The sequence below is a fragment of the Panulirus ornatus genome, chromosome 28 (assembly GCF_036320965.1).
Source record: "Panulirus ornatus isolate Po-2019 chromosome 28, ASM3632096v1, whole genome shotgun sequence".
NCBI lineage: Eukaryota > Metazoa > Arthropoda > Malacostraca > Decapoda > Palinuridae > Panulirus > Panulirus ornatus.
Genome location: NC_092251.1, coordinates 1,118,637 through 1,137,270, shown reverse-complemented (window position 1 = coordinate 1,137,270; position 18,634 = coordinate 1,118,637). Strand labels below are relative to the sequence as shown.

Genomic DNA, 18,634 nt, shown 5'->3' with positions numbered 1-18,634 from the left:
CACCTGATCCACACATCCTCTACCACTTCTGAAACCACACTGCTCTTCCCCAATCTGATGCTCTGTACATGCCTTCACCCTCTCAATCAATACCCTCCCATATAATTTGCCAGGAATACTCAACAAACTTATACCTCTGTAATTTGAGCACTCACTCAAATTACAGCGACAAAGTTTAAAAAAAAAAAAAAAAAATATATATATATATATATATATATATATATATATATATATATATATATATATATATATATATATATATATATACACATATATATATATATATATATATATCTTTTTTTTTTATTTTGCTTTGTCGCATGTGTGTGTGCGTGTGTAAGTATGAATGGGTATATGTATATGTGTATATGTGTGTATGTCTGTTCCCAGGTGCTACCTTGCTGACACAGGAAACAGCATTCAAGTATCAAATACATGTGTGAGGACAATATGTGGTGTGAGGTTGTTTGATCAAGTAATGGAAGGGTAAGAGAGAGACATATGTGCATGTGTGGGCTTTTATGTATGTACATGTGTGTGTGGGTGGGTTGGGCCATTCTTTTGTCTGTTTCCTTGTGCTACCTCGCTAATGCGGGAGACAGCAACTAAGTATAATAAATAATGAATATATAAATTTCATATGCCTTTTGTCACTTTCATAGCAATGTAAATCTTACAGAATTATGCCCATTAATCAAGTCCCAAACTTTATCCACACAATTCATTTTTTCATGCTAAGGGGAACAGAAACTGGATGTTCTGGTGAACAATGCAGCTGTCTTCCATCATCCTCCAGGTCTAACATGTGACAACATTGAGATTACATACCAGACAAACTACCTTGGTAAGATTTATCATAAGAGTCACATGAAAATATTGATATACTAAAAGCATATTAGGATTAGTTGTGTTTGTTAAGACCATTTTGAGTAAATCCTCACTTGTGATTCAAATAAGCACTTTTATAAAGCCATGACTTATGTTGGTAGGAAAATGCCATGGTCTCCTTGCCTAGAAGAAATATGCTTTTCATGTGGTATTTACTAAGAAAATAAAATTATACCTCTTTGTTCTATCCTTAACATTATCTTGCCTTGTTCCTCCATGTTCTTGTCATTCTTGATTGTTGCTGATTCGGTAAGGATGCCCTTTGCTTCAGTCAAAGCTAAATTTTTTCAATTAGTTTTTCTTCTTTCACTGTTATTTCGTTGTATCCTTGAACACCACTATTTATTCTGGACTTAGTCTACTAATGTTTGTGATATATCTCTCACAGTTGTGAATAAAACTTGAGATTCATTATTCCTGCCTGCAGAGTATAGTAATGTCAACATTAGACTCGTTATTGATGTTCAGAGTTAACAATTTGTGCCTTTATCTGAGTGATGACAATGGGCTACATGGGAGCATGTTTTGTTGATAATTCAAAATAGAAATTCCAACTGTTTTGCTATCTGTGATTCATATATGGTCCCTTTTTTTCATACCCAGTACATGGTAAGAAAGAGACACTATAGCTTTTGTAAATGATGTTAGTCGTTGCTATATACTTATCTCTGTTTATATCTCTGATGCCTGTCCACTTTAGGAATTCCTCAAGGGGGTGACCATGGGAAAAGAGTTTCCATAACTGGTGAATTCGAGTGCCACTTCTTTGCCTTTTGTACCTCACCTTTAACAGGCCACTGGCAGAGGGCAACTTTTGTGCAGTGATTTTAGGAGCTTCTACATAATGTTTCTGAGACATAAACATCATTGTTAAGGTTTTCCATAACCTCCAACCATATAGTGCCATATAGTTGATCAATTATTATTCCCTTTTATGGCTTAGTTACACAAAAGACAGTAAAAAAATTAGCTGCTGTCTATATCTCTGACGACTGTTCCATTCTGGAACTCTCTTAAGGGGTGGCCGCAGCATTAGTCTTCATAACTAGTGAACTCCAGTGCCACTTCTTAGCCTTTAGTACCTCACCCTTAACAGGCTACTGGCAGAAGGCAACAAAGGTTAGCACACATCAAAATCCAAACACCAGAAATCTGGAAATTTCAGAAACCCAAAAGAATGTTTCAAGGTTTTATAAGGATAAGCTTTTTCATTGTAGGCAATATTATTATCCCTGGGGATAGGGGAGAAAGAATACTTCCCACGCATTCCTCACGTGTCGTAGAAGGCGACTAAAGGGGACGGAGCGGGGGGGCCAGAAACCCTCCCCTCCTTGTATTTTGACTTTCTAAAAGGGGAAACAGAAGAAGGAGTCACGCGGTGAGTGCTCATCCTCCTCGAAGGCTCAGATTGGGGTGTCTAAATGTGTGTGGATGCAACCAAGATGAGAAAAAAGGAGAGATAGGTAGTATGTTTGAGTAGAGGAACCTGGATGTTTTGGCTCTGAGTGAAACGAAGCTCAAGGGTAAAGGGGAAGAGTGGTTTGACGATGTCTTGGGAGTAAAGTCAGGGTTTAGTGAGAGGACAAGAGCAAGGGAAGGAGTAGCACTACTCCTGAAACAGGAGTTGTGGGAGTATGTGATAGAGTGTAAGAAAGTAAATTCTAGATTGATATGGGTAAAACTGAAAGTTGATGGAGAGAGATGGGTGATTATTAGTGCATATGCACCTGGGCATGAGAAGAAAGATCATGAGAGGCAAGTGTTTTGGGAGCAGCTGAATGAGTGTGTTAGTGGTTTTGATGCACACAAGACTGGATTATAGTGATGGGTGATTTGAGTGCAAAGGTGAGTAATGTGGCAGTTGAGGGAATAATTGGTATACATGGCGTGTTCAGTGTTGTAAATGGAAATGGTGAAGAGCTTGTGGGTTTGTGTGCTGAGAAAGGACTGGTGATTGGGAATACCTGGTTTAAAAAGCATGATATACATAAGTATACGTATGTAAGTAGGAGAGATGGCCAGAGAGCGTTATTGGATTACCTGTTAATTGATAGGCGCGAGAAAGAGAGACTTTTGGATGTTAATGTGCTGAGAGGTGCAACTGGAGGGATGTCTGATCATTATCTTGTGGAGGCAAAGGTGAAGATTTGTATGGGTTTTCAGAAAAGAAGAGAGAATGTTGGGGTGAAGAGAGTGGTGAGAGTAAGTGAGCTTGGGAAGGAGACTTGTGTGAGGAACTGCCAGGAGAGACTGAGTACAGAATGGAAAAAGGTGAGAACAAAGGAGGTAAGGGGAGTGGGGGAGGAATGGGATGTATTTAGGGAAGCAGTGATGGCTTGCGCAAAAGATGCTTGTGGCATGAGAAGCATGGGAGGTGGGCAGATTAGAAAGGGTAGCGAGTGGTGGGATGAAGAAGTAAGATTATTAGTGAAAGAGAAGAGAGAGACATTTGGACAATTTTTGCAGGGGAAAAATGCAAATGAGTGGGAGATGTATAAAAGAAAGAGGCAGGAGGTCAAGAGAAAGGTGCAAGAGGTGAATAAGAGGGCAAACGAGAGTTGGGGTGAGAGAGTACCATTAAATTTTAGGGAGAATAAAAAGATGTTTTGGAAGGAGGTAAATAAAGTGCATAAGACAAGGGAGCAAATAGGAACTTCAGTGAAGGGGCTAATGGGGAGGTGATAACAAGTAGTGGTGATGTGAGAAGGATATGGAGTGAGTATTTTGAAGGTTTGTTGAATGTGTTTGATGATAGAGTGGCAGATATAGGGTGTTTTGGTCGAGGTGGTGTGCAAAGTGAGAGAGTTAGGGAAAATGATTTGGTAAACAGAGAAGAGGTAGTAAAAGCTTTGTGGAAGATGAAAGCCAGCAAGGCAGCAGGTTTGGATGGTATTGCAGTGGAATTTATCAAAAAAGGTGGTGACTGTATTGTTGACTGGTTGGTAAGGTTATTTAATGTATTTATAATTCATGGTGAGGTGCCTGAGGATTGGCGGAATGCTTGCAGAGTGCCATTGTACAAAGGCAAAGGGGATAAGAGTGAGTGCTCAAATTACAGAGGTATAAGTTTGTTGAGTATTCCTGGTAAATTATATGGGAGGGTATTGATTGAGAGGGTGAAGGCATGTGCAGAGCATCAGATTGGGGAAGAGCAGTGTGGTTTCAGAAGTGGTAGAGAATGTGTGGATGAGGTGTTTGCTTTGAAGATTGTATATGAGAAATACTTAGAAAAGCAAATGGATTTGTGTGTGGCATTTATGGATCTGGAGAAGGCATATGATAGAATTGATAGAGATGCTCTGTGGAAGGTACTAAGAATATATGGTATGGGAGGCAAGTTGTTAGAAGCAGTGAAAAGTTTTTATCGAGGATGTAAGGCATGTTTACGTGTAGGAAGAGAGGAAAGTGATTGGGTCTCAGTGAATGTAGGTTTGCGGCTGGGGTGTGTGATGTCTCCATGGTTGTTTAATTTGTTTATGGATGGTGTTGTTAGGGAGGTGTATGCAAGAGTTTTGGAAAGAGGGGCAAGTATGCACTCTGTTGTGGATGAGAGAGCTTGGGAAGTGAGTCAGTTGTGGTTCGCTGATGATACAGCGCTGGTGGCTGATTCATGTGAGAAACTGCAAAAGCTGGTGACTGAGTTTGGTAAAGTGTGTGAAAGAAGAAAGTTAAGAGTAAATGTGAATAAGAGCAAGGTTATTAAATACAGCAGGATTGAGGGTCAAGTCATTTGGGAGGTAAGTTTGAATGGAGAAAAACTGGAGGAAGTGAAGTGTTTTAGATATCTGGGAGTGGATCTAGCAGTGGATGGAACCATGGAAGCGGAAGTGAATCATAGGGTGGGGGAGGGGGCGAAAATTCTGGGAGCCTTGAAGAATGTTTGGAAGTCGAGAACATTATCTCCGAAAGCAAAAATGGGTATGTTTGAAGGAATAGTGGTTCCAACAATGTTGTATAGTTGCGAGGCGTGGGCTATGGATAGAGTTGTGCTCAGGAGGGTGGATTTTCTGGAAATGAGATGTTTGAGGACAATATGTGGTGTGAGATGGTTTGATCGAGTAAGAAATGTAAGGGTAAGAGATATGTGTGGTAATAAAAAGAGTATGGTTGAGAGAGCAGAAGAGGGTGTTTTGAAATGGTTTGGTCACATGGAGAGAATGAGTGAGGAAAGATTGACCAAGCGGATATATGTGTCAGAGGTGGAGGGAACGAGGAGAAGTGGGAGACCAATTTGGAGGTGGAAAGATGGAGTGAAAAAGATTTTGAGTGATCAGGGCCTGAACATGCAGGAGGGTGAAAGGCGGGCAAGGAATAGAGTGAATTGGAACGATGTGGTATACCAGGGTCGATGTGCTGTCAGTAGATTGAACCAGGTCATGTGAAGCATCTGGGGTAAACCATGGAAAGTTGTGTGGGGCCTGGATGTGGAAAGGGAACTGTGGTTTCGGTGCATTATTACATGACAGCTAGAGACTGAGTGTGAACAAATGGGGCCTTTGGTGTGTTTTCCTAGTGCTACCTTGCACACATGAGGTGGGAGGGGTTGTTATTCCATGTATGGCGGGGTGGCGATGGGAATGAATAAAGGCAGACAGTATGAATTATGTACATGTGTATATATGTATATGTCTTTGTGTGTATATATATGTGTACATTGAGATGTATAGGTATGTATATTTGCGTGTGTGGACATGTATGTATATACATGTATACATGTATATACATGTATATACATGTATGTATATACATGTGTATGTGGGTGGGTTGGGCCATTTCTTTCGTCTGTTTCCTTGCGCTACCTTGCTAGCGCGGGAGACGGCGACAAAGCAAAATTGATAAAAATGAATAAATAAATATTTTTATTTATATTCAGTTTATAAGTATTCTATTTATTCAGTTCATAAGTATTCTACTTGTTTTGATGTGTAGGGAAGGAGTTTTACACTTATGGGGCCCATCTTCTGTAATTTCTTCTCTGTCATAAAACTTCTTAAATTTTTGTATGCTGTCTGCGTTAACCATGGCTGCAGTCATCTTTTGTCATATCCACCACTCTATAAAAGTACTTCTTTACATCTTTTTTAATAAGTTTCATGCCAGAATTTATGTTACACCCTGTGGTTGCTTTATCCTTACATCTCATGAAGACTTGTTAATTGTTTATTTCATGGCTATTCAATTACTTTAGGAGTAGGGCCAGATTATGAAACAAATTAGTGAAAGGGCCATACATTTATTTTACCTCCATTTTCTTTTTCTCTACACTGATTATTTCAACTGATCACATGTTTCATTCAGCTAAATAATACAGCTAGTCATGATGAAAAATTTATTTATGTAAAATTTCATAAGGACTTAGATAGATAGATAGATAGATATGATTAATTTATTTAATTCTTCTAAGTCTTTTAAAGGGCCAATGAAAAACCACTGAAGTGCCGGATTTGGCTTGCGGACAACCAATTGAATAGCCCTGGTCTATGTCATCAGTCTGTTTTAAAACCTTATTGGTTGTGATAAGGTCACCACTCACTATTCTCTTTCAGTTTGGGCAAATTTAAAGCCTTTAATCTCTCCCTATAAATCAGCTTTCTAAACTCTGGTACCATCCTGGTTGTCCTCCTCATGACCTTCTCTATTAACTCTGAGTGCATCTTTAGGTGCAGTGACTAAAGTTGAGAAGTATATTGTAGCTTTGGTCTTACATAAGATATGATCAGTTTGCTAAATATTTCCTTATCCATTTGTCAGCAGGTACTTATATCCATAATTCCTTAAATATACTCCTTCTGTGTGACTCTGGTGTCAGGTGAGAGACGATAGCAACTCGCAAGGCCTCACACAGAATCCTGAAGCTTATTTCCTGCTAGATGTTAATATTGTGGTCTTTTGTCACCCTGTCCTAACCTCATTACCTTACATTTGCTTGGTTTAAATTTCATCAACCATGTATCAGACCAACTTTGGAGTTTGGTTAGGTTTCCTTTTAAGTTGATGTAATCCTCCTTGCTTTTCATTTTCCTTATGACCTTTGCATCATCTGCAAACATTTAGATAAGAGTCCATACCTTCTGGCAATTCATTTACAGAGATCAAGAATAGTGATAGTCCCAGAACAGAATCTTTTGGCACTTTGCTGGTTACCTCCAACATGCATCCTCTTTTCCATTCTGCTGATATAATTTTCTGTCCATGGAAGGAGTATTCCCCTTATTGCTGCCTGGTGGTCCAGCTTCTCAGTCAGCCTTCCGTGCAGTCAAGTATTGTTACTTTCTAAGAATCCAGATACAAACAATGCACCCCAGCCTTTTCTTTTGTCGAAGACTGAGAACACTCTCTTACAGAACTTTGAGGTTTTTTGCATATAATTTCCTTTCCCTGAAACCATACTGTCTCTCAAGTTGGTACTTTCTCCTCTGTAGAATGCTACTTACTTGCTAATTAATTTTTTGAGAACCTTACACACCATACTTGTTAGTAAGGCTGGTCTGTAGTTCACTGCCTGTTCCTGGTATCCTTTCATATAGAAAGGGATGTATTACAGTTGCCTTTTTCCATTACCTTGGCCTTGTGCCTCTCTCCAGTGATATCTTCAATAGTATTTTATGTGATTTATCTATCATTTCTGTGAGCATCTTTAGCACCTACACTAAAATTACATCACAACCCTTGTGGATCAAGACATTTTGGTATATATACTGGTATCTTTCGGAGATATCTCGGTGATTACTAAAACCTCCCAAGTCCATCTCAGTGGTGTTGGGGCTATGATATCTGTCTGTGAAAATACTTTTGAACTATTCATTCAGTTCCTCACATATTCTTACATCATCCCATATAATTCCTCCTTCTGGATCCCTTTGCCTGATTAGATGCTCTTAAACTGACAGCTGACTCTAGATGAATATATGAAAATGTTTCGATTTTCACCTGCTTCGCCCTCAATATTCTTATTAAGATTTCTTTGGTGGTCATTTTTTGTTTTGTTATACTCATCTTCTGTCATCTTATACCATGCATATGTTGGCTGGCTGGAGTGCTGTCTATATCTTTGTCACTGCACATCTCGAAACTCCTTTTCTTTGTGACGTCTTTTAAGTAAATCATTCTTTCCACTTTTTCAGTATTTGAGGCTTGAGGTACCCAGGTTATTAGTCCTTCATTGTAGATTTTGTAGAACATCTCTCCATAAATCCCTGGTTTCTGACTGCTGATTTCCATTTCCCAATCTACAGTACCATAGAAATTGTTGAAGTTTGTGACATTGTAAATATACCTAGTACAAGAAAAGAAGCACAGTAGGAGTAAACTTTCATACTTATAGGGTAGCCCAGACAAAGCTCACTGGATCTACAGCAAGTTGAACCTTTTGATTTTCATTTTTTTTCATTTAATTGACTCAGAAATCCAGAGGAAGAAAAAATATAGTGTCCATGCCCCATTGTGGCTGTAACTGCTTGTGAGTACTTGCCACCACAAAATGTGTGGGAAGGGGTTTTCCTCGTGCTCGTCAAACATCTCATTTCCAACACATTCACTCTCCTTTGCACAACCCCATCTGTAGCCCATGCCTCGCAACCATATAACATTGTTGGAACCACTTTTCTTTCAAACATACCTATTTTTGCTTTCCGAGATAAGGTTCTCGCCTTACACACATTCTTCAACGCTTCCAGAACCTTCGTCCCCTCCTCCACCCTGTAACTCACTTCTGCTTCCATGGTTCCATCTGCTGCCAGATCCACTATCAGATATCTAAAACACTTCACTTCCTCCAGTTTTTCTCCATTCAAACTTACCTCCCAATTGACTTGTCCCTTACCCCTTCTGTACCTAATAACCTTGCTCTTATTCATATTTACTCTCAGCTTTCTTCTTTCACACACTTTACCAAACTCAGTCACCAGCTTCTGCAGTTTCTCACCTGAATCAGCCACCAGCGTTGTATCATCAGCGAACAACAACTGACTCACTTCCCAAGCCCTCTCATCCACAACAGACTGCATCCTTGCCCCTCTATCCAAAACTCTTGCATTCACCTCCCTAACAACCCCATCCATAAACAAATTAAACAACCATGGAGACATCACGCACCCCTGCCGCAAACTGACATTCACTGAGAACCAATCACTTTCCTCTATTCCTTCTCATTCACATGCCTTACATCCTTGATAAAAACTTTTCACTGCTTCTAGCAACTTACCTCCCACACCATATACTCTTAATAACTTCCACATAGCACCTCTATCAACTCTACCATATGCCTTCTCCATATCCATAAGTGCTACATACAAATCCATCCGTTTTTCCAGCCCCCCTCTCCCTCCCCTTTTAGTTGCCTTCTACAAAACCACAGCTCCCTTACCACATCCAGGCCCCACAGACCTTTTCATGGTTCACCCCAGACTCTTCACATGCCCTAGCTCAATCTGTTGACAGCATGTTCACCTTGGTATAACACATCATTCCAATTCACTCTATTCCTTGCACACCTTTCATCCTCCTGTATGTTCAGGCCCCAATCGCTCAAAATCTTTTCCACTCCCTTCCACCTCCAATTTGGTCTCCTGTTTCTCCTTCCCTCCACCTCTGACACATATATCTTCTTTGTTAATCTTTCCTCACTCATTCTCTCCATGTGTCCAATCCATTTCAACAAACCCTCTTCTGCTCTGTCATCCACATTCTTTTTATTACCACACATCCATCTTACCCTTTCATTATTTACTTTATCAAACCCTCACACCACATATTGTCCTCAAACATTTCATTTCCAAAACATCCTTCCTTCTCCATACAACCCTTTCTTTAGCCCATGCCTCACAACCAGATAACATTTTTGGAACTACTAATCTTTCAGTCATACCTATTGTTGCTCTCCAAAATAATGTTTTCTCCTACACATTCCTCATCACTCCCAGAACCTTTACCCCTCTCCCCCACCTGTGACTCACTTCCACTTTCATGGTTCCATCCACTGCTAAGTCCACTCCCATATTGAAAACACCTCTTCCTCAAATTTTTCTTTATTCAAACTTACACCTCCAATTAACTTGTCTCTCAACCCTACTGAACCTTTCTCTTATTCACATTCATATTCTTATTTATTTATTTATTTATTTTGCTTTGTCGTCTCCCACGTTAGCAAGGTAGCGCAAGGAAACAGACGAAAGAATGCCCAAACCCACCCACATACACATGTATGTACATACACGTCCACACACGCAAATATACATACCTATACATCTCAACGTATACATATATATATACACACACAGACATATACATATATACACATGTACATAATTCATACTGTCTGCCTTTCTTCATTCCCATTGCCACCCTGCCGCACATGAAATAACAACCCCCTCCCCCCCCTCATATGCGCGAGGTAGCGCTAGGAAGACAACAAAGGCCCCATTCGTTCACACTCAGTCTCTAGCTGTCATGTAATAATGCACCGAAACCATAGCTCCCTTTCCACATCCAGGCCCCACAGAACTTTCCATGGTTTACCCCAGACGCTTCACATGCCCTGGTTCAATCCATTGACAGCATGTCGACCCCGGTATACCACATTGTTCCAATTCACTCTATTCCTTGCACACCTTTCACCCTCCTGCATGTTCAGGCCCCGACCACTCAAAATCTTTTTCACTCCATCTTTCCACCTCCAATTTGGTCTCCCACTTCTCCTCGCTCCCTCCACCTCTGACACATATATCCTCTTTGTCAATCTTTCCTCACTCATTCTCTCCATATGACCAAAGCATTTCAAAACACCCTCTTCTGCTCTCTCAACCACAGTCTTTTTATTACCACACATCTCTCTTATCCTATTATTACTAACTCGATCAAACCACCTCACACCACATATTGTCCTCAAACATCTCATATCCAGCACATCCACCCTCCTGCGCACAACTCTATCCATAGCCCACACCTCGCAACCATACAACATTGTTGGAACCACTATTCCTTCAAACATACCTATTTTTTTGCTTTCCGAGATAATGATCTCAACTTCCACACATTCTTCAAGGCTCCGAGAATTTTCGCCCCCTCCCCCACCCTATGATTCACTTCCACTTCCATGGTTCCATCCGCTACCAAATCCACTCCCAGATATCTAAAACACTTTACTTCCTCCAGTTTTTCTCCATTAATTACCTCCTAATTGACTTGACCCTTAACCATACTGTACCTAATAACCTTGCTCTTATTCACATTTACTCTTAACTTTCTTCTTTCACACACTTTACCAAACTTGGTCACCAGCTTCTGCAGTTTCTCACATGAATCAGCCACCAGCGCTGTATCATCAGTGAACAACAACTGACTCACTTCCCAAGCTCTCTCATCCACAACAGACTGCATACTTGCCCCTCTTTCCAAAACCCTTGCATTCACCTCCCTAACAACCCCATCCATAAGCAAATTAAACAACCTTGGAGACATCACACACCCCTGCCGCAAACCTACATTCACTGAGAACCAATCACTTTCCTCTCTTCCTACACGTACACGTCTTACATCCTCGATAAAAACTTTACACTTCTTCTAACAACTTGCCTCCCACACCATATATTCTTAATACCTTCCACAGAGCATCTCTATCAACTCTATCATATACCTTCTCCAGATCCATAAATGCTACATACAAATCCATTTGCTTATCTAAGTATGTCTCACATACATTCTTCAAAGCAAACATCTGGTCCACACATCCTCTACCACTTCTGAAACCACACTGCTCTTCCCCAATCTGATGCTCTGTACATGCCTTCACCCTTTCAATCAATACCCTCCCATATAATTTCTCAGGAATACTCAACAAACTTATACCTATGTAATTTGAGCACTCACTCTTATCCCCTTTGCCTTTTTACAATGGCACTATGCAAGCATTCCGCCAATCCTCAGGCACCTGACCATGAATCATACATACATAAAATAACCTTACCAACCAGTCAGCAATACAGTCACCCCCTTTTTTGATAAATTCCACTGCAATGCCATCCAAACCCGCTGCCATGCTGGCTTTCATCTTCCGCAAAGCTTTTACTACCTCTTCTCTGTTTATCAAATCATTTTCCCTAACCCTCTCACTTTGCACACCACCTCGACGAAAACACCCTATATCTGCCACTCTATCATCAAACACATTCAACAAACCTTCAAAATACTCACTCCATCTCCTTCTCACATCACCACTACTTGTTTTCACCTCCCCATTAGCCCCCTTCACTGAAGTTCCCATTTGTTCCCTAGTCTTATGCACTTTATTTACCTCCTTCCAAAACATCTTTTTATTCTTCCTAAAATTTAATGATACTCTCTCACCCCAACTCTCGTTTGCCCTCTTTTTCACCTCTCGCACCTTTCTCGACCTCCTGCCTCTCTTTTATACATCTTTCACCCATTTGCATTATTTCCCTGCAAAAATCATCCAGATGCCTCTCTCTTCTCTTTCACTAATAATCTTACTTCTTCATCCCACCACTCACTACCCTTTCTAATCTGGCCACCTCCCACGCTCCTTATGCCACAAGCATCTTTTGCGCAAGCCATCACTGCTTCCCTAAATACATTCCATTCCTCCCCCACTCCCCTTACCTCCTTTGTTCTCACTTTTTTCAGTTCTGTGCTCAGTCTCTCCTGGTACTTCCTCACACAAGTCTCCTTCCCAAGCTCACTTACTCTCACCACTCTCTTCACCCCAACATTCTCTCTTCTTTTCTGAAAACCTCTACAAATCTTCACCTTCGCCTCCACAAGATAATGATCAGACATCCCTCCAGTTGCACCTCTCAGCACATTAACATCCAAAAGTCTCTCTTTCTCGCGCCTATCGATTAACACATAATCCAGTAACGCTCTCTGGCCATCTCTCCTACTTACATAGGTATACTTATGTATATCTCTTTTTAAACCAGGTATTCCCAATACCAGTCCTTTTTCAGCACATAAATCTACAAGCTCTTCACCATTTCCATTTACAACACTGAGCACCCCATGTATACCAATTATTCCCTCAACTGCCACATTAATCACCTTTGCATTCAAATCACCCATCACTATAACCCAGTCTCGTGAATCAAAACCACTAACACACTCATTCAGCTGCTCCCAAAACACTTGCCTCTCATGATCTTTCTTCTCATGCCCAGATGCATATGCACCAATAATCACCTATCTCTCTCCATTAACTTTGAGTTTTACCCATATCAATCTAGAGTTTACTTTCTTACACTCTATCACATACTCCCACCACTCCTGTTTCAGGAGTAGTGCTACTCCTTCCCTTGCTCTTGTCCTATCACTAACCCCTGACTTTACTCCCAAGACCTCGCCAAACCACTCTTCCCCTTTACCCTTGAGCTTCGTTTCACTCAGAGCCAAAACATCCAGGTTCCTTTCCTCAAACATACTACCTATCTCTCCTTTTTTCTCACCTTGGTTACATCCTTACACATTCATATTCACATATGTATTTTTTCATATATATTTTCCATTTTCTGAGCTAGCGAGGTAGCATCTAATGCTATAATGTCTTAGGAAGGCAATCAACAACATTTTCCTAACTTGCAATAGAGAATGTCTTTCATGTAGTGCTTTTTGTGTTTACCCATAATCTTGTCTTTGAGTTTCTTCAAACTTTACTCCCATTCTCTCTTTGTTCCTTCTCTCTGAGTGAACTTTGCTTTCAGGCTATCCAGGAGGGAGAGTGAAGAGCGCATGCACAGAGAGGCAAGGGAAATTCAGTTTTCTTGCTTTTTTTTCACTCCTTTCCATAACCCAAGCAGCCTTTGGGTAAATTCACTTTGGCATTATTCAGTATTTGTGGGGGGAACCTGCATCTAAGCAGGCTTTAGAAGTATTTATAGTATTTTTGTATTCTATATATTCCTTATTGATGCCCACCTGTTTTTTAGTTTATGTTTCTTCCAGCTCCACATCCACTTCTCTGGAACTGTGTCACAAAAACCAGCAGAAAGAGTTTTACAGTAGAAAGTAGGTTATCATTGAAAAAGTGAACATTTTTATGTGATAATCTTATCAAAGGTTATCTTAGCATGTCTGCACATTATTCCAGATTTATTCTCTAAACATGACTTTGCATTATTCCAGGTGTGTTCCTTTTGACAACCTTGCTTCTAGACATAATACAAGTCTCACCAGCTGCCCGCATCATATTTGTTTCATCAGAGGCTCATAAATTGGTATCTCTCGAAGATTTGTTCCTCTTCAGGCCTAGACATTTAAGAGAGTTGGGGACTTTCTCTGATCACGTGAAGATCTATGGCATCTCTAAATTAGCCATACATCTTTTTGCTCAACATCTAACAGAAACTTTTCCAGGTGATATTTCTATTATAAAGTTCCTAGGAAAAATCAGTTTAGGTGTAATCTTTTATATCAGTTGAATTTCAGTTTCAAAAAGAATCCCATCAGCAATAAGATGGTGCATGCATTATAGTAGTAACTAGTTTCAGCAGTCCTCGCACATGGAGGCACCACGTAACAACTTGATGTTTTTGCTATTTTCACAGTTTTGTAACCATGTTAATTCATTTTCTTAACCTGATAGCCTCTATATAAGCACAAGAATCAGTTCTTGATAAAAATGCTAAACAAAAGTGATAGGGTTTTGCTGACTGATGCGTTTCATGTAGGTCAATTTGGTGTGAGAGGAAGGCTACCTGTGACATGGGGAAATACAGTGGAAGAGTACTGGAGGGAGAGAAATAGGAGAAGAATTCATGGAATGGTGTATACAAGGGAGACATGTAAGGACAGGGATGAGTGGAGACTTGCCATGGACACCCCATGATGAGAGTTTCCGGTAGGAACGGGCATGAGAGATATAGTTAGGTGAATTGGTATTACATAACCTAGACCACTTGATAATCTTGTATGTAATGTTTCACTTCATTTTTACCTTTCATGCATTATTTAGTAATTAAAGATCGTTCAGTTATGCATGCTTTATCATCTTTCAGGCTTAACTCATCATTTTAGGATTAAAAGATATTCATATTGTATGCAGGCAGTGAAAGAGAAAAGCCACAGTACACTGGTAACATTGCTTTCATTACCTGTTGAACTCTGATGCTGACCAATACCCACGTAGAGTTTACAAGGGATTATTCATTGTTGTGGGAATGTAGAGACATGTTTTTCATATCATGTTAAGGTTTAAACTAAGTTAATCCTTCTTTCGAAGGAAGACAGAAAAATGTGGCTTCACTGTTTTTAATATGTACTTTCTCTCCTGTCTCAGTATGAGCAGCTGAATGCCCCTAATCAAGGTAATCTCATTGATGCCCTTCGCTTCAGCGAGATAGCGCCTGGAAAACAGACAAAAAAGGCCACATTCGTTAACACTCAGTCTCTAGCTGTCATGTGTAATGCACCAAAACCACAGCTCCCTATCCACATCCAGGCCCCACAGACCCTTCCATGGTTTACCGTAGATGTTTCACATACCCTGGTTCAGTCCATTGACAGCAAGTTGACCCCAGTATACCACATCGTTCCAATTCACTCTATTCCTTGCACACCTCTCACCCTCCCATATATTCAAGCCCCGATTGCTCAATCTTTTTCTTTCCTCCTTCCCCCTCCAGTTTGGTCTCCTGCCTCTTGTTCCCTCCACCTCTGACACATAATTCCTCTTTGTAAACCTTTCCTCACTCATTCTCTCCTTATGTCCAAACCATTTCCACACACTCTCTTTTGCTCTCTCAACCACACTCTTTTTTATTTACTCACATCCCTCTTACCCTTTTGTTACTTACTCAGTCAAACCACCTCTCTCCACGTATTGTCCTCAAACTTTACATTTTCAACACATCCACCCTCCTCCGTACAACCCTATCTATAGCCAGTGCCTCTCAACCGTATAGTATTGTTGGAGCTAGTATTCCTTCAAACATACCTGTTCATGCTCTCTAAGATAATGTTCTCTCTTTCCACACATTCTTCATTGCTCCCAGAACCTTTGCCCCCTCTCCCCACCCTGTGATTCACTTCCACTTCCATGGTTCCATTCGCTGCTAAGTCCACTCCCAGAAATCTAAAACACTTCACTTCCTCCAGTTTTTCTCCACTCAAATTTACATCCCAACTAACTCGTCCTCTACCCTGCTGAACCTAATAACCTTGCTCTTATTCACATTTACTCTCAGCTTTCTCCTTTCACACACTTATCCAAACTTAGTCACCAACTTCTGCAGTTTCTCAAGCAAATCAACCACCAGTGCTCATATGTATCATCGGCAGACAACACCTGACTCACCTCCAGGCCCTCTTATCCCCAACAGACTGCATACTCACCCTTCTCTCCAAAACCTTTGTATTTACCTCCCTAACCACCTCATCCATAAACAGATTGAACAACCATGGGGACATCACACACCCTTGCCACAGCCTGACCTTCACTGGTAACCAATCACTCTTCTCTCTTCCTACTCATACACATGCTTTATGTCCTTATACATCTCCCAGTCATATGCACTCTTTCCTTGTAAGTATCATCCAATCGCCTCTTTTCTCTTTCACTAACTTTCACTAACAACTTTATTTCATCTCACCACTCATTACTGTTTCTGATCTGCCCATCTCCCACCTTTCTCATGTCACATGCATCATTTGCACATGCCATCACTACTTCCATAAACATATCCCATTCCTTACGCACTCCCCTCATGTCATTTGCTTTCCCCTTTTGCCATTCTACACTCAATCTCTCCTGGTGCTTCCTCACACAAGCTCAATTACTCTCACCATGCTCTTCTCCCCAACATTTTCTCTTCTTTTTTGAAGACTTCAACAAATCTTCACCTTGGCCTCCACAAGATAGTGATCTAACATCCCATCATCTGCCCCTCTCAGCACATTAACATTCAAAAGTCTCTCTTTTACACGCCTCTCAGTTAACACGTAATCTAATAATGCCCTTTGACCATCTCTCCTATTCACATGCATATACTTAAGTACATCTCTTTTTACACCAGGTATTCCCAATCACCAGTCTTTTTTCAGCACACAAATCCACAAGCTCTTCTCCATTTCTATTCACAACATTGAATCCCCCATGTATACCAGTTATACCCTCAACTGCCACATTGCTCACCTTCACATTTAAATCACTAATACCCGTTCTCGTCCACCAGAGCTGGTGACATACTCTTTCAGGTGCTCCCAAAATACTTGCCTCATGATCTTTCTTTTCATGACCTGGTGTGTAAGTACCAATAATCACCCATCTTTCCATCCACTTTCAGTTTTACCCACATCAGTCAAGAATTTACTTTCTTACACTCTATCACACATTCCCACAACTGCTTCAGGAGTGATGCTACTCCCTCCTTAACTCTTGTCCATTCACCAACCTATGACTTTACTCCCAAGACTTTTCCAAACCATTCTTTCCCTTTACCCATGAGCTTCGTTTCACTCAGAGCCAGAACAGGGAGCTTTCTTTCCTCAAACATAATACCTACCTCTCCTTTCTTCTTATCTTAGTTACATCCATATAGGGAGAAAGAATACTTCCCTCATATTCCCTGGTTTTGTAGAAGGCGACTAAAGTGGGCAGGAGAGAGGGGGCTAGAAACCCTCCCCTTCTTGTATTTAATTTCTAAAAGAAGAAACAGGAGTGCTCATCCTCCTCAAAGGCTCAGATTGGGGTGTCTGAATGTGTATGGATGTAACCAAAAGAGATTAGGTGTGAACGAATGTGGCCTTTTTTGTCTGATTTCCTGGTGCTACCTCGCTGAAGCAGGTGGTGGCAATGCTGTTTTCTGTGGGACAGGGTAGCACCAGGAATAGATGAAGGCAAGCAAGTATAAATATATACATGTGTATATATGTATATGTCTGTGTATATGTATAGATGTTGATATATGTATGAATATGTGCATGTATGGGTGTTTATGTATATGCTTGTGTATATGAGTGGATGTGCTGTTCTTCATCTGTTTCCTGGCCCTACCTCACTGATGTTGGAAACAATGATTATGCATAATAAATGAAATATATATATATATATATATATATATATATATATATATATATATATATATATATATATATATATATATATATATATAGAGTTTTGGAAAGAGGGGCAAGTATGAAGTCTGTTGGGGATGAGAGAGCTTGGGAAATGAGTCAGTTGTTGTTCGCTGATGATACAGCGCTGGTGGCTGATTCATGTAAGAAACTGCAGAAGCTGGTGACTGAGTTTGGTAAAGTGTGTGGAAGAAGAAAGTTAAGAGTAAATGTGAATAAGAGCAAGGTATTAGGTACAGTAGGGTTGAGGGTCAAGTCAATTGGGAGGTGAGTTTGAATGGAGAAAAACTGGAGGAAGTGAAGTGTTTTAGATATCTGGGAGTGGATCTGGCAGCGGATGGAACCATGGAAGCGGAAGTGGATCATAGGGTGGGGGAGGGGGCGAAAATTCTGGGGGCCTTGAAGAATGTGTGGAAGTCGAGAACGTTATCTCGGAAAGCAAAAATGGGTATGTTTGAAGGAATAGTGGTTCCAACAATGTTGTATGGTTGCGAGGCGTGGGCTATGGATAGAGTTGTGCGCAGGAGGATGGATGTGCTGGAAATGAGATGTTTGAGGACAATGTGTGGTGTGAGGTGGTTTGATCGAGTGAGTAACGTAAGGGTAAGAGAGATGTGTGGAAATAAAAAGAGCGTGGTTGAGAGAGCAGAAGAGGGTGTTTTGAAGT

General features: G+C 40.6%; 1 protein-coding gene across 5 annotated transcripts in view; it reads left to right on the top strand.

The window, feature by feature from the left end:
- Positions 1-18,634, top strand: part of LOC139757756 (retinol dehydrogenase 12-like) — a 146,758-nt gene that overhangs the window by 27,816 nt on the left and 100,308 nt on the right. For all 5 annotated transcript variants that reach the window (XM_071678529.1, XM_071678528.1, XM_071678527.1 and 2 more), the window contains 2 exons: positions 740-844; positions 14,020-14,250. In XM_071678529.1, coding sequence (XP_071534630.1) covers positions 740-844; positions 14,020-14,250 — 336 coding nt within the window. The remainder of the gene's footprint in view (positions 1-739; positions 845-14,019; positions 14,251-18,634) is intronic.